Here is a 17,828-nt window from a genome sequence, read left to right as displayed (position 1 = left end):
CCTTTTTAAATAATGGAAAATTGTTCCAGGGATTTCTTCTTGCCTAAAGCCAGCAGCACAAAATGTGCAGGAATTGATATATTCCTTCATTCTGTGTTAGAATTCAGTACAGTGAAAAATTAAGATGTTTCTCCAAAGTACCAAAGCATATTTTTTTATATAAGCAGTAGCTGTTAAGCCCTAGCACACCAGAATCTCCTAGCAGAATGATGATTTGGCAAAGGTTTAGGAAATGAAGACTGTTGACTCAGCAGATTAATGCATTTGTTTGCTTACTCCTAGTCTCTCCTAAAGTAACACTACATCAGTAATACTATATCTATTGAAGGTTTAATCAAATTTGATTATATATTTATACTTTCAGGGTCATTCTCCCCTGTAATATTTGTATTCTAAAAACAGGGTGTGAGTAGGTGAGAGAAAGAATGTTCTCGTAACTATTGGTCATCTGTCTAAAAAAATGAGATTTTTGCTTTGAACAACAAAGACAGCAGAACATTCATTTTTATTAAATCCAATCTGTATGCCTACTTTTCCACTGAAGCTTTGTGCATTTTAAAAGACAATTTTTAGAGAACATTGGAATTAATTATAACTACAAAAGTTATGTGGTGTACATCTCTCACAGCATGGTTTGGATCCATCCTGCTTTACACTGCTTAGTGCAAATTGCATATCATATGCTTTCTCACATTTATAAAACATACACTTACAGGAAAGCATGTGCAGAGTTTAGACTAAAGATCCAGCTAAGATAAGTACCCTCCTTCCATGAATGATCGGAACCAGATATACAGAGAAGAATGAAAGTGAAAGGCAAGGATACATCACAAGGAGCATAGGAGCAGTATTTTTTTTAGCAGCACAAAAATAACACACTCCCGAACACTCACTCCCAAACATAATTTATTAATGAACCATGAAGCATAAAATTTTAGATCCTCACTTGCTGATTCCAATGTAAATGGTTACACACCAAGGGAAACTGAAACCTAAAGACAATCAGAATTATGACAAATGTCATTATTCTTGGTGCTTCCAAGACGGTAAATAATGTAAATATCCCACAGTGTAGTGATAGTCTCTTCATATAAAATCAATTCAGTGCATGTATCTGTAATTCAGGTTTGGTCAGGAGGCTTCTACAATACAAACATCAGTTAGCATTGGCATGATTTCACTTAAAATGTTCTGATTTACCAACCAAAAAGCTGTTTTGACTAGAACTGGTCAACTGCAAGCATATTTTAACCTATCAAAAACTTTTCTGTTACTGCCTAACTTTCAAAGAGCACAATGAGACAAACTGAACATTAACAAACCGTTGCTTTGATGAACTATTCCCTACTAATGCACATAAGCTCACGTACTTAAGAACTATCCTAAGTTTCATGCCTTGAGGCTTTAAACTTATTAGTCCAATTTAGTATTTCAGTCTCAGCTGGGGACGCCTTTGTTCTGCAAAACAGTTCTCCAACACCCTCATTATTTTTAAGAAGATTGAAATTTTGAACCAAGAAGGCAATAGCTCTTACAAAGGCAATACAAGGTGGAAGGCTGTTTTTCTTTTCATGCTAAGCTTACATATAAATGGGCAAACAATGAGACAGGGTACAAAACTGCATAATGAATATCCTAAAAATTATATGAAAAGGAAAGTTGTTGTATTTGATATTTACAAAGTTACTTCTTCATCAGAGAGTCCTAAACCATCTTGTCTTGGGCCCTTAACTTTGTACCTTTAACTAAGTAAATGGAACAAAAGATGGTGAAACTTTGGAAGTCCTGTTTGTAGAATTTCCAATGCTTGATTCGATTTACAAGCTTCACAGCTTCAAAGAGAACAGGAAACAGACACCAAAATTGGAGCTCACAAAATAACATAAAAGACATTGTAGTGGCTAAATTGATCTATTCAGAAAAGGTAGAAGATAGGTGATTGTGTCAAAGAGGAAAACCCGATGCTCAAGGTGCTGTACACGTATTTCATAAGTAATTAACAGAACATTAAAACCCAAAGATCTCATAAACTTTTGCAGTTATCCCAGCAAGGAAGATTCATACCTGTGGCAAGATAGATGATGTGGAAAAGCATGTCCTTGCCCTGCACAACATCCACAACCACATGGGAAAATCGGCTGTTGTCTTCCATGAAGTAAGGGATTGGAATAACTGGTTGAACAACTTCATGCATTAAGAAGAACTTTTGTGCATCTTGAAGATTTCTCTCAGTCAGATTTACATACAAGCCCTGGTCCATTGTGCCACACTGTAAAGACAGAAGTAGCATTACTCTATGTGCCAACAATAACAATATATTTACCCTCTGATTTACAGCACAAGAAAATAAAAGGAAGAGCATATCTCGTAGTGGCAATGTAGAATTTGACTTTCAGGTCCCATTTTGGTGCTAACCAGACTGTCCAAGGACTCAGGGAGCTCAGTTTTCCTGAGGCAATAGTATGGAGGCTCTCTAATTCTAAACCATATGGAAGAGCACCAGACTGACCAGAACAAGTGGATTATGGAAATATTTTGCTATATTCTATGCTCAAAGGGCAGGAAAGAGAAAAACTACCATTCAAAAACAAAATTATTTTCTTACTAGTTTTCTTTATAATTTTCACAGACCTCAGTGCTAATGACATAACAAATTTTCAAAGGAAACCCCATGCCCTACCACAGCCAGGGGCTGACAGGAATCGCAGGTGACAGTACAACATGTAGTTCTAGAAGCTTCTTAGGACTCCATCTTAAGTAGCAAAAATGGACAGTGTAGAGGTCTATATAAATATTATCCACAGCAAAGACTTTTTTTTTTCCTTTAAAATTGACCATATTTTAAATATGAAAACTGTGCTCTTTTCTTACAGGAAAAATTCCACAAGCTGCATGGACAAGTTTCAAACACAAATAAACAAAGCAAAATAACTGGGAGTTAATTATAACATATTTGTGTTCAACTGAGGACACAAAAGAGAAATCTTCTTAATGCATGGGAATGTATAAACATTTACATGTTTACTCAGGCATAAATGCATCACAGAAGTAAAGCACTACTTCACAACACTTATCAAATATTTGGGTGACGTGAAAGGCATAACTAAGTCACCATTTTCATTCTGCTTTACTATGTCATAAACTATGCCATGAATTATAGCGTGAGCAAAACCATACCAGGTTTTTTTTATTATTACTATATTTTCAATCCAAAATTGAGTGCTTGTTCCAAACACACAAATGTTAAAAAAAGTCAAACAAATTATTTCATAATGGGAGATCAGATGATGAAGAATGATAAATTAGCAACTGGCAGGAAACAGTCACTTGCTCTGTATGTCAGACCAGTGAAGAAAATAAACCACACCAAAGAAGTTCTCTGGATCTATCAAGCAGGAAAAATTCCAACTGAATAGTCACAGTACAGTAAAATGCAAATGGTCCTTGGCCTTACAATAAGACATTGCCCTGTCTAAAGACAAAAGCAATGATCTCTGAAGAAAACAATGTTCCCCAAAACTGGGACTCCAATAGTATTCTAAAATGGAAAATAATTAATTAATATAAATCAGCCTTGGAAATACAATGTCTGATGTTGTTATATCTACATAGCAGTAGTCTTCCTTCAAATCGCTGACTTCTCTGTTGCTACTGAGTAGGTGAATTCTCAGAGGATAAATCTGCTTCTGGGACTACACAGAACTTCTGAGACTAAACAGAACTTCTGATCCTTTATCATAACTACTCTACCAAATAAAAGTCCTTTCCTGGAAGGAAACCAATGACTCAGTGAATGAATATATCTAATCCATATAAGGTGTGTATTCTAAAGTCACAAAGTCAAGTCACAAAAAATGGTTAAATCTCTAAGCATTAGACTAGCTTCTAGTATGCATCACTGCTGCAGTTATGGAGCCAGAAATGTAGCAGAAAGTTATTCAAGGGAATAAAAAGCAGCATCAGCAAAAGAAGAGAAGTTGGATGTTAAAGATACCTGGAGATCAGTTGACATCAATTGCCTTCAATATTGTGCTGTAAAGGGCCGCATTACAGCTTTTGACACTAGCTCTGCCTTCAAAGCTGTTTGTGGCTCAGTGAGATATGATACAACTGTTGTCACTGTTCTTGTAAATTGGATGAAGTACCAGCTGCATTAAAATCAGCCAGGCCATCTAAGAAATAAATTTCAACACCTGTCTTGACTGGGACTTGGAGACATGCAGTAACAGCACAGCAGAGACCTAAACTGTTTTTACACAGCCATCAGGCTGTCATCTTTCTTTGTAAGTACCATTCCGTTCGGGCCACTCTCACAATAATTAACACCACACTAATGCAAAATTTGTAAGGACAGTTTAATAAGTTTTATTGGATGTGCTTAGCTAGTAAGAAAGGTGATAGGATTTTTACATACAAGCATTTTTTCAGGCTTTCTCCTTCAAAAATTTAGCCTCTCTTAGACCCTCTTTCTATCACTATTTTGACAATACAAGTATTTCTACAACAGGTGAAAAGCTGCATACAATATAGCCTGATTGTGCAGGCTTCTGGCATACTTAGAGTCTTGGCTCATGACAAACATACTACTTGGGAAAAGAAACATGGCTTTAGCCTGTAAGCTCTGCCTTATTTTCCTTCATTTCCATAGATCAGAAAGTAATTAAAACTACCTAACATCCCCAATGGGTGATTCTTTTTCATGCCAGCAAAGATCTTATGACTCCTACAAGCTAGGGAAGGCTCTCCCAGGAGCAGAAGTGAACTTGTGAAATTGCATTGAGATTAAGTGAGGGTGAAAAGTGGATAGAGGTGACTACACTTAAATACCTTGATGAATAGCTATTGTTGTTAATCACAACATTAATGCTGCTTTTCCTTCCATATCCCTTGCAAGAAACACACTCATTAAAAATTGTCCTGGTAGGAGTAGTGACTAGGAAAAAGATGAAAACAATGCATGTGTGCTTACTGAAATACCCCTTTCTTTTTGCAGAATTCCTCTAAATGACCCACCTTGGACTAACTGGTTTTACACTATCAGACAGCTGCACATTGTTACACTCTCTGAGGCAAACAAGTTCAAGTGAGGGGAAGAACATATCACAAATTCTTTTAATCTCACTCTGCAGGGAGTGTGAACCACCTTGCACATAAAAATATATAAAATTCTGACCACTCCTACTTTACCACCTCCCTCTCACTTTCTTTTTTCTGCCAGACACTGTTCAATTTTTTAAGTCCTAATAGCACAAATACAATGAAAAAGAGATTAGTAGCTTGATCATACTTCAGACAGGAGTTAATGTCACCTTGACAGACAACCAGAGTGTTTTATTTTGACAGAAGATTGAAGTTAAGCCATTTTTCTCAAACCCTTCAAAGTACATCTGTTTTTCAACCCAAATATTTTTGTGGAAGGATAAAATTAAAATTAAATACAATGAAATAAGAGGCTCTCCTAAGCAGTTTTTAAAATTTAGGCTTTTTTAAGGTCTTAGGCTAAAATAGTGAAAAACTGGATTTATAATTTATGAACCATACAGTACTGTGAAGAAAGCTCACATAAAATATTGTCCTTCTCCCACATATCCATACCTGAAAATTAGGGTTGGGATTGGGATATGGAAGCCAAGCAGAGCGAGAGTTCTCCTGGTATTTGAAGGGTCCATTAAAGGCCTGAGTTATGGCACTCAGATTGAAAACACAAACTGCTGAGGCTGCTATGCTGTTCCTGCAAAAGAAATAAATACATTAACCTATGCAATAACACTAAGAAGTCAAATTGCTGAAAAATAAATAAAAAGGCAATAACTCTTCAATCCTTCAAGTAATTAATGAAGCAGACATGATCAGCCAGGAGATGATATCTCAAGATAATGATAAACGATGAGCTGATTTAGCATAGTCATTTTATTTAGAATATTTTTCAGCCTTACCAAGAAGCTGGTGTGGGGAAAAGCTCAGAACTTCCTACTTTGTGCTGCTGTTCTAATACCATGAGACCCCTCTTTTCTAGGTACAAAGTTCAGGATGATATTATTCTCAGGGTCCAATGAAGTCTCTTCCATACAACAAACGGCTACATAACATAAGTAAGGTTTTTCAATGTGTGGTATGTCTCTAGATCCTATGGAATGTCTGGACAAGACATGTCCACAAGCAATTCTGTCTTCCATGAGATGTTGTACAGCAATAAGAATGCAAGTTGCAGAAACCCATCAAGAGAAAACAACTTGGACTGCTTACAAGATATCATGTTAAAAAAATAAACATCAATAAATGGCAGCTGGACAAAACACATTATTTCCTGGGTTTGCCTTGAAAATGTGATGTACAAGGCAATAAAGCAATTCTGCATAGTGCAAAGAATATAATCTAAAAGCTATGAAAGCTCCTAACATGGAAAGCTGCATTGTTCTTTTCCTCATTTTTGAGATAATGGAATAGATAATGAAGGTGTCAATTGCACAGATTTCCTGTTGCAGCTAAAACTTCTGGCAACTGATCCAGACAGCATTCTTCTCTGTTTCTTTTTCCCCACTATTTTTTTTAAGCTTACCCTGGAATTTACACAAGGCTTAAGAAAACCTACTATAGAAACTCCATAATGATGAAAAAAAAAAAAAAAACAAAACAACTCAACAACTGAAAAAAGAATTAGGATATACAGATTAAAGACCAGGACAAAAGAGCAATTTGCTTTCTTATGCTTGTCTCTCTGATTCCAAAGGAGGCCAAAAGGAAGCCCAAAACTTGAAGTTCCATGCTTACAACTTCTGCAGAATCAATCATCATTGGAGCTGATAAATCCCTACTTATATCACTAAATGCATCTCACTAATATTATTAATGGTACCAATGTTTTCTTGAATTTCATTAAGTCCTATGAGGACATGAGACTCATGTTTATAGATTTTTTGGATAGTCTGAAAGAAACAAAATCACCTTTTTATGAAGCAGTGGCTATAGTGGACTTGATTGTCAACGACGTATAAAAGATGCATGTTTGGCTGTCAGAGAAATGTTTCCATTTTTTCCCTCCACAAGCATATTAAAATATACTAAAAAAGCATTAAGGTACAATAAATTAATTTTAATTATGAAGATATTGAGACTGAAGAATTATGAATGCCGTTAAGTTATATCTGATGCTGTTTTATGAAAAGAAAGGAATATGTTGTTCCCTGTCATAGGAAACCCTTGTGTTCCTCCACCGTCACTTGCAGGCCAGAAAGGTGGATTATATGAGTTCCACAAACTATCTGTGAACAGGAGTCACCACGGGGAAGTAATCCTAGCTCTAAAATATTTCAAAAACACTTAAAAATTTAGTTACAACATTTGATGGCCGGCATTTAAACAGAGCAACTGAAAAAACTTCACTCTCAAACCTTTATAATTAATTGGTTCCTCTTTGGACAGTTCATCTCTCTTGGACAGTCAGAACATTGGGCCACAGGGGAAGAAGTAAGTAGAGAAAAGGTTTAAAATACTGTCTACTTTCATGAGGCAGTGGTAGTCTTAACAATAGCAAGTCCATTTTCAGGAGAGCCAGGAAGCATCAGGAACATCATTCCTCTTCCATGGCCAAAGCCCCATGGATTTTCTAGAGCAGAATTCATCTGCTCAGACTTTTCATGGCAGGAACATGTCCAGGCTACTTTGATTCTCAAGAAAGACCTGGTTGAAGAGTGTATGTGGATGACACCTGACAAATTCCTGTCATTTAGTTTAACAACTAATCAGGAAAACAACAAGATTAAAAGTACCCATTGAAACAACAGCAAATTTTCTTATCCCCAGTAATCTCAAAGTCTCTGGTCTTCTCTTTACATAACAGTGTTTAGATTCCCTACATTATTCCATTGCAGAAACAGGCTGAGCTCATCATCCAATGTCATGAGTTAGGAATTGCCAATGTCTGGTGCAACCACCTCATCACTAGTCTTGCTCACAACCGAGCTGCCAGCCCAGGGGTGAGCCTCAGTCTAGAAGATGCCGAAATGAGCTCAAATTCATGCTCACTGTCTAGAATGCATAGGGATTATAATTTGCTGGCATTAATTTGTGAATGCTTCTAACTGGTTAATGGATATTTATGAAAGGTAGGCATCCCTGTGTTCAGGGGTGCCTTACCTATGTTTTAAATGCCCAAGGACCTTTTAAAATCTAGACAAGACTGATTTACACAGCAAGACAGGTTGTGTACAGGAAGGTTGGAGAATCAGAACTCGAAATCAGAAATTATTCCAGTGGTCTGAACACTGGGCTGCACAGCCATAACACAGAGTCTGCTCTCACTGAGCAGCATTTGAAACCAGTCATCATGTTTAAATTTAAAAAGGATATTTCTGAGATAAATGTCTCTTTTTTTCTATGCCCATCCAACTTTTTTATATTTAACAAATTTGAATTTCTAAGACCAAATTGTACTTTTTTGTCTTAATTTTACCTTATTGATATAACAGGTTCACTTAACATTATGTTAAATTTTTGGTTTGACCTTCAAATTCACATAAGGACATGTTAGAACTATATTAAAATACTTAAGAGCACCTCTTGTGCTGTTTTAGGTAAGATGAGTTCCCTATAACATGGCCAAATTCCATCATGCTAAATTCATGATTGTGTCACATTGAAATGATAAATTATTTATTTCATCAATACATAATGCATTTGCATCTTACAATAGTAAAAATAAAAGTTAATTACTTTCTAACAACAAGTGAAGAAATTGGCAGAATAGTCTTAAACACAACTGGCTCACAACTGACTAAGGAAATAATTAGAATTTATTCCTTCTCTCGTGCTTTCAACAATTAATGTGGGAAACATTTGGAACTGATACTTATTCACAGAAAACAGTGGATTGGGCAAAACAACAGTTTAAATTTATGATGTTTACTTGGCATATGCAGAAGAGAGTAGCTCAGAAGTTCTAGGTTTTGGCATCACAAACAGCAAGAAAATAAAATATATCATTCAGTCTACTTACACATTAGTGGTAAAAATGCCATAGATCAAGTCCAGTTCTGGCAGGAAGAAAGTACTCTGAAGTTCATTGTAGTAAAATGGAATTTCTCCAGGGCGAGAGCAGTTCAGACGAGCTTTCATGAAGGTAGTCCAGGTATCCTCCAGCACAAACTTGCCACCAATATCATTTTTGCACACCCGAGCAGCACGAGAGAAAACTGTTTTCCCACAGTCATGTTCCACTGCGTTTTCCCGGAAGAAGAAGTAGGTAAAGTTCCCAATATCATAAGATGACACAAAATTTGGTTCTGAAAATAACAGAAGGAAAGATCATTTATTGCCTTCTTGTGATATATGCACTCATACTAACATGGAAGTTGGACTTATCTTCAAGCATTATATTTAGATAAACACATTTTTTAATATCCTTTAGGGATGTGGCACCACGACATCTGAATAGACCAGCTCATGTCCAGCTGGGATTATGAGATGCATGATCATGATGTGCTGGGGTTGGCTGGGTAAATTTTTTAATTCTTTTCATAGTAGCAAGCATGGCACTGTGTTTCGGATTTATACTGGAAACAGCGCTGGTAATTCAGGGATGTTTTTGTCATTTTTGAGCAGCACTTATGCAGAACCAAGGCCTTTTCCTTCTCACACCACCCCACCAGCACAAAAACCAGCTGAGCTGCCGTCTGGGGTCAAACCACGGCATGTGACAGGTTTTGCTCTAGGTGTTTATAGAACAAGACTGTGCTGGGCAACCTTGGCTCAGCTCACTGTATTCCACCATCAAAATTGTCTCGGAGGTTTCATTCTTCGCATAAGGGCACAGTGAATTCTTACAATGTAATTGCTTTATCTTTTAACTCTGTTTCTGCTTTGCCACCATGCCATTACTCCAGATGAGCAGGATAACGAGTGGTAATTGATGGTGAGTAAAAATGTGCTCAGGGGCTGTAATTAAAAGAAAAGAGAGCTACACAAGAATATTTGATGGTAAGATAACTGCATTTCAATCCTATCTGGCTTAATGCTTTTGTGAGCATTACAGATTTCTTTTTTCTTATTAAAAAATTATTGAAAATTAATCAAAAAAACCGATCAAAAACTCGATGGTGATGAAGGAGAAATTAGAGAATATGTAAAAAAAAATCTGTAAAGCAACAGATGGCAATACTTCTTGAAAGGAAAGAAATAAAGGAACAGTGGGATACCAAAGACAATAAACCTGTGGTCCATTTCCTATAAGGATTACTAGAACTGAGGAAAGTCCATGACCTTAGAAGAGGCTGACAACTTGACAAGTTCTTAAAGGGAAGATAAATTTGATACATAGATTTGTGAAGAAGAGTCCCACTTGTGCAAGGAATCATTTTAGAACACTGATACCTCTGAAAAACAAGGAAACTTTTATTTCTCATTTCCAAATTTTATTCTGAAGTGGAAAAACCAATTTCAAAACTGTTTTAAAAACATCTGTCGTGAGGAAGCATTTCAAATAAAATTAATAGATTAACATTTTTTGACAGCACTATTGTGTATAGAAAAAGGCTGCTGCAATTCAATGTAAGCATTTTACAGGAATATCTCAAACCTATCAGAACTTTGGAGGGGCACTAGAAAGGCAAGCAAGCTGGCACTGCCTCACAGCAGTCCAAACTGTCAGAAAACTCTTTTTCAAAGACAGACCAGATCCCAGCTAATGTGGCCTCTTGTGCTGCTTCCATCTCTATCTGCTGTGCTGAGAGTTCCCAGGGCAGGTTTTTGGCAGCAGCGATTATGAGCTGCCTCAGATGTATGAAGCTGAGCAGATCCAATAGTGCTCTCACTCCTCCCTGTAACTTTCACCCTCTATTTTATGAAGTGCTTCCTTGAGAGCAGTCTGGAACATACCACATTTTTTCCACATTCAGAGCTGCACAGGTATTTTGCTGGCAGATCACAACCCAACAATTTTTAGAACATGTTGGTGTCTTGAGCCTTCCTTAGTTGCATACTATCAGTGCATTTGTTTCTTTAAAAAAAAGGAATGAAAAAGGCAAAATAGTTGGACAGGACTTATATAATAAGAAATAAAATTACACTGGCAATATACAAAGAACTAAACTATTAGTAATGTTAATCCTACTACAACCTCAAATCTTCATTCCGCATCTGCGTAAAACTTTCATTACAATAGGAATTTTGCTTCAAAGGCCTCAAAAGCTTCAAAAACCTACTGTGCAAATACTCAAAATCAATTTGATCCACCCACAAAAAATATTTTGTACAAACATTAAAAAAAGGAGGCCCTGCCTTGCCATCAGGCCTGAAGATATGTCTCACTGATATCCAGTGATATCTACATTGGCACCACAGAATCTCACTGAAGAGTTAAAAAAAACCACTATTGGAATCATCCAGCATCAGGAATGATGAATTGCAAAAATAAAACAAACTTCACAAACTATAGGCGTAAAAATATTATGAAATGCATCCAGAATGTATTCAGGGGTCTTGAAAATCCATGTCAACCTTTCAAAAGACAGTATTTTAAAGTTGCATTGATAACCATAATAGATGTATAAAAAATACCTAGTACTCATATTTCATTGTTTCAAAACTGAAAAACAATATATACAACTGCAAATATCTTTACTTTATTGATTATGAGCCAATGAAATTGTGACCTGCTGTTGAAACTTGTGAAAACTTCTTTCATTTTCATTAAATGTAATAATCTCAGAGTTACCTTAGGGAATTTAGTGGATACGGAAAGATTATCATGTCAGACTTTGTTTATTTCATTCTCTCTCTTTAGGAAAAATGAACAGGGTCACCTCAAAACTTCAAAGGAAAAAATAGCATCTCAGCTAGGAAAAATCAGTTCTTATGTGTCCAACTATTGCACTGTGAACTGCTATTTGTTGACATGGAAAGCTTTACCATGTAAGTTTTTAATGCAGCAAATGAAGTGAATCTCTTGTTTCATGCTGACTTTGCAAATAGCTCTTGGAAGGGCAAACACATCTCATTTCTGATTTATCAGATCACCACAACAAGTGCAAGGATTCTGGTGTGTGGCACGATACAGCAAGTACGAGAATGTCAACCCGTAATAATGTCACAAATATTGTATACGACCTCTAGAGGGTTTTTTATATATTCAATTTATGGACATGTCAGGCTGACTAGACTTTCCCAAATTAAATGGAACCAGTGTAATCAGGAAAGCAAGAAAATGACTGTCAATGTGACCCAAAACATAGCTCCAGTGTACATCACAGAGCAGTGCTACACAGAGCACAAGTCCAAGCACCAAAGGCACTAGGTGGCTAGTTAGTGCTGCCCCTGGGCAAACACACTACTCTGCTATTTCTGAAGTTTGCTCACTCACCACAAATCCTGGGAATTTCTACCATTTCCTTCATAAAGCAGTGTGAGCACTGCCCAACAAGGATACTTCCCCACAGACTCTTTTAAGTTACTGCAAAAAACACAACTCAACCATATGAAGCCAAGATAGTGCTTCAATCAGAAATAATGTGATTGCATTTCTGAAGGTTGGAGACAAACCTACATTTTCTGGGGAACACAGTCTCTGTTCTTAATGTGAAAGCACGTAACAGGAAGACACAATGATTCCCTTTAGATTATTCACCCTTTCCACCTGCCAAAGGTGTCATGCATAAGCTTATTTCCTTGGCCTTTTTTATTTAGTGACGTGGATATAGTCTGAGGGGTAAAAGAATAAGAGGAACTGTACAGGAATTTTTCTGTGGATAGAAATGGGAAATAGGAGCATTAAAAGAGCTCCTTGAGAACATCTGAGATAGTCTTGGCCTCTTCTTGTTGTCTGAACTTAGGAGCAAGAAAGTACACTTCTGCTCTTCAATCCATATAACTTCACTTCTGAAGCAATCTAACATGGCTTAATTTACATAGTTAGTGGATGCTACTGCTTCCAGAGTTAACCAAATGACAGGAAATGGTCTAACTTTCTTAAGGAGGTAACAGCAATTAACCTTAAGGATTTGAAGGTCCAAAGCCTACTCTAAGCAAGTAAGAGCTGTGACTTCCACTGACTGTCCCTGCGAGATGTGACCACTCATCTGAAGTGCAAGGCACTTGAAGACCCAATCCAAAGTGAAATTAACCCCAGAAATGTTAAAAGAAAGCTAAAATATTATTTTTTTCTGATTTAGACACATCATATTATATATGTATATATGCACACAATATAAGACACACACACAAAGACATATGAATACATAATATATTCAAGATCTTAGGAGTCTAGATACGGCTCTAATGTTGAATGACATCTCTCTGGAACCTGTTCACTTGTTCACTGACCTCACTAGATCAATGAATCACACTACACTGTTGATCTCTAAAGACCCATTTCTTCCAAATAATTGTATTCAGCCAAATGCTTAATAGCATTAAATTCTAGAAAGACACATTTGAGGATTTTTGAATAAACTTCACATTTCAGCTAGAAATGCTCTTCAAAAGGGACACTTAAAGCAATGGAAAGAATTTAAGCTTCAGATGTGCCAGTCTTTATTATTTCCTTTCATCTTATTAACATAATCAAAAAAGTCCAGTAGTAGTTGCATTCTGCCATCTCTGGATATTCATTAAGTATATTCATTTAGTTGTGGCCCTTTGCAGCTGTTGGGAAAAAAAGTACAGACCTTCCATTAGGCTGATCAAGGCATCACTGCTCATGAAGGTTTAGGGACAAATTTTATTGACAGAGTAAAATTTTCCTACACCATTATATGTCCCAAAAGTAATACATAACTTGTGGTCATCACAGCTATATCCATCCTCAGGAGCTGAACTGTAAAATGTTAAGTCCTGTATGAAACTGCTGGGAATGGTTTATTAATAGCTATTTTTCCTCTGTTTCACAATTACCTGTGATGCGTGCTAAAAATGCCAACCTGCCATAGAGTAGCTGGCTACAAATCTATTTGGACTATTTCCTTTGCAATGCCTTAGCTCTCCATGATTTCTTTTACATTCTTTTCCTTTTGCTAAATTGAGAATTTTATAGGTATGGAAGAGCAAGGACAGCAAAATACACTAAAACTGGGTATCCCAGACATTTTTTTTCCAATCTTCTCTTATATTGCTGATAGATTTTATAATACAATTCAACATAATCATAAAAGTGGATGCTCACTTATTACTTTTTTACTGATGTACTCTAATAAATTCTGAAATGCAATTATTTCTTTTCTGAAAAATTGTTTTCAAATACGGTATTACAAAATCCCTTGTTTTATTTCCTGTTGTTTATTTTAAATAAGTCTCCTTCATTTTCAAGGTAAAGTGTTCTTACATCGCATAATCCTTTGCAATTTATTATATCATTTTGCTGATGTAAATTTGCCAGTGGCAAACTTAGTCACAGCAGCCATTCTGTACTCTAACCTAATACTGAAGTCCTTGAAGTCACACCTGGAGTTCAGTGGATTTTGTCACCTATATTCAGTGGATAGACACCTTGCGAAGCCGTGTACGTAAGGGTGGGGGGGGGGGGTAAGTGTGAAAAATACATAGGGGTTTCATTAATTTGCCCAAAACCTCTAGAAATTTGGGGATCTATCAAAAGATACGGAAGTTTGGATGGTTACTTAAAAGTGAATCCAGAATTCCCAGACACAGAGGAATCCAGTGTTCTTTAAGGAGATTTTGCCAACCAGCTGTCATGGTATGGAAAGAAAACCCAATTATGATGGCTTACCCATTTCCCTCCAAATATTTTCACTGCCAATTTTTTTTCTTTTCTCTGTTTTAGTCTTTCAGGGAAGAAGACAAGTAAATGACTTTCCCTGCAGACTTGTTCATTTGGTTTGCATGGCCAAACTTTGGTGAGGGGGCTACAGGGGTGGCTTCCATGAGAAGCTGCCAGAAGCTTCTCGCCTGTCCAGCTCTGCCAATCCCTGGCAGCTCCAACAGATGGACATGCTACTGGCCAAGGCTGGGCCAATTAGAAATGGTGGTAATGCCTCTGTGATTACAGATTTAAGAAGGAAGAATAGTTATTGCAGTTGTAGCTGTGGCCACAGAAGAGAGGAGTCAAAGAATGTGAGAGAAGCAGCCCTGTGGACACCAAGGTCGGTGGAGAAGGAGGGGCAGGAGGTGCTCCAGGTGCCGGAGCTGAGATTCCCCTCCAGCTGGAGGTGAAGACCATGGTGAAGCAGCTGCGCCCCTGCAGCCCATGGAGTTCCATGGGGGTGCAGAAATCCACCTGCAGCCTGTGCAGGAGCCCCATGCTGGAGCAAGTGGATACCTGAGAGGAGGCTGTGACCCCATGGAAAGAGGGGCCCATGCTGGAGCAGCCTGTCCTTGAAGGACCACACCTTGTAGAAGAGTGACCAAAACTGCAGCAGTTTGGAGAGAACTGTTGCTTGTGGGGTGGACACACTGGAGAAGTTCATGGAGAACTGTCTCCCATGGGAGATATGGTGCAGAGACCCCTCTCCCTGAGCAAAGAGAGAAGCCATGGGTGATGAACTGGCCATAACCCCCATTCCCTGTCTCCCTGTGCCACTGGGGTAGGAGGTAGAGCTGGGAGGGAGGGAGGCATGCGGGGGAAGGTGGAGGGTTTTAAGGTTTTTTTTTTACTTTTCATTATCCTGCTCTGATTTTGTTAGCAATAAATTCAATTCATATCTCTAATTTGAGCCTGTTTAGCTCATGATGATATTTGGTGAGTGATCTCTTCCCATCCTTAACTCATGACCCTCTGTTATATCTTCTCTCCCCCATGCAGCTATGGAGGGGAGTGACAGAGAGGCTTTGTTGGTGAGTGCCTGGCATACAGACAGCAGCAACCCATTCCAACCTGCTCCTCTTTTCCTTTTTCTTTTTTTTCCTTTTTTCTTCTCATAATAAAAAGGAAATCAATTTCATAATCATCCTCTTCCCCTTTCACCTTAAGGCTTGGTACGTCTGCTGTTGAAATTCCATCTCTATCTCCAATATTCCTGTCACAGAATCACACAGAATCAGAGAATGAGTCAGGTTAGAAGGGTCATCTCACTCAGGCTCCCTGCTCAGGTCAGGTCATCCTAAAATACATTGGTCAGGATTCTGTCTGGGCTGTTCTTGAATATCCCCAGTGAATGAAACTCCACAACCTCTCTGGGTCATGTGTCTCAGTGCACAGTTACTCGCACAGTAAAGACATTATTCCTCATATTCAGGTAACCTTTCAGTCCCCTTCTTTCTTTGATAAATGCTGGTTTTCATGTGTTCATGTTCCCTGAAATTTGAAATTTTCCACCTTCCCCTGACTGAGATGCATTTCAGTCCTAAGTTCCTTCATTCTCTCTGGGTCACTGTGTATCACAGCTGTGTGCATTAATGAGGGCCACACTCCTGTTGTGCCTCTCTGCAGCTGGGAACAGATGATCTGCTTGCAGCAGTGTCCTCCTTCCTCATCCAGCCTCTCTGATTGGCACCTGACATAAGCAGGCTAGATGAGATACAAAAGAACAAGCTCTGTCCTCAGTAACCCCCTCGTGTTTTTAATAAATGGTAGGTAGACCTGGCTGGTTTACCTAGGGTAGAAAAGAACTAAAAATATCCTAACTCCATGGGTAGTGATTGTTGTCTACTATTTCAAACAGGTAAGGAATTGAAGGTGTTTTGTAATAACGTAGTCTGGCACAGGAAAAAAGAAAGTAGGGGAGGCACCTCCACCTCACACCAGCTTACTGCTCTCCTACTCTATCACTGCCATCAAGGAGAAGATGTACGAATTTGAAATAAAAAACACAGCTTAACTGCTCAAATTTTTCCTCTGGTAACTGCTCCAGTGAAGAAGCCAAAGGACAGGTTTCAAAACCAGCAGGTATTTTCTCTCCTATTTTAGGATACTGGCAAAAATGATGATATACACAAAAGAAAAAAACAAACCTTATGGGTGGCAGAACCAAAGAAATGTAATTATTTATCTTCTTGCAAAATAAGCAAAACTGGCAGAATATGCCTTGCATATTTTCAGTCAGGACTCTTATCTGAAAGAGTACATTGCACACTCTGGTTTTGAGATACATGAAATATTACATAATAAAGAAAAGCTTGCACTAGGTAATTACAAGGCTTTTCATTAAAACCCAGAAAAATGAAAGGATAACACTGAATTATTATAGCCATTTCCATTAATCCTTAAAAACAAAATTGAAAGAATTAATTTTTATTCTTAGATCATAAATTCTCTCTACACATCCTACTAGTAGCAAAAGTTATAATAAAATTCTGTTACCAAACAATAATAGGCATTGATTCAGAGCTGTATTAAACCCCACCAGCCAAACCACCTTTGTAAGAATTTTACTCTTACTATTACTTGTGAAGATTAAAAGTATCTGCTCTGGATTAATAATCTTTTTATTAGTGTTTGTAAGAAAGTGATCTCAGAAGAACCACCTTACTAAGAGTATCTAATAACCAAATGCTTAGGACAGAAAAAGGAAAAATAGTAATATTATGTCTAGCAGTAAAGCAGAACAATCCAAACATTCATCTCCTCAGATGGAAAGGCTTCTCATTTGGAAGAGATTATTTTATTTTATTTTTCAATTTTATTTTATTTTTGTTTTATTTTATTGCTACATCTCATCCAGGATTGAATTTTAATCATCTATCATCTGCCCACTGATGAAATGTTGTGACATTTAGAACACTGGGTTTATTTATTTAATATGTTCCAATAGCATCTACCCTTACATGTCTAAGGTAAAGAAAAGAGCTGAAATAATTTCAAGATAATTGGACACCCATGCAACTGTAAGGAAAGGCATTTAACAAATTATGAAACCAAATGTAGTAATGTTTCTTTGCATGAT

The 17,828-nt window shown here is 37.4% G+C and overlaps 1 protein-coding gene across 4 annotated transcripts in view; it reads right to left on the bottom strand.

The window, feature by feature from the left end:
- The window catches only part of SEMA5A (semaphorin 5A), a 314,285-nt gene that overhangs the window by 114,215 nt on the left and 182,242 nt on the right, over positions 1-17,828 (bottom strand). For all 4 annotated transcript variants that reach the window (XM_058024733.1, XM_058024748.1, XM_058024741.1 and 1 more), the window contains 3 exons: positions 8,996-9,281; positions 5,596-5,731; positions 2,065-2,269 (listed from right to left, as the gene is read on the bottom strand). In XM_058024733.1, the coding sequence (XP_057880716.1) occupies positions 2,065-2,269; positions 5,596-5,731; positions 8,996-9,281 (627 nt within the window). The remainder of the gene's footprint in view (positions 1-2,064; positions 2,270-5,595; positions 5,732-8,995; positions 9,282-17,828) is intronic.

The sequence above is a fragment of the Melospiza georgiana genome, chromosome 1 (assembly GCF_028018845.1).
Source record: "Melospiza georgiana isolate bMelGeo1 chromosome 1, bMelGeo1.pri, whole genome shotgun sequence".
Lineage (NCBI taxonomy): Eukaryota > Metazoa > Chordata > Aves > Passeriformes > Passerellidae > Melospiza > Melospiza georgiana.
Note: the sequence above shows the minus strand (reverse complement) of the source record. Positions and strands in the feature narration are given on the sequence as shown.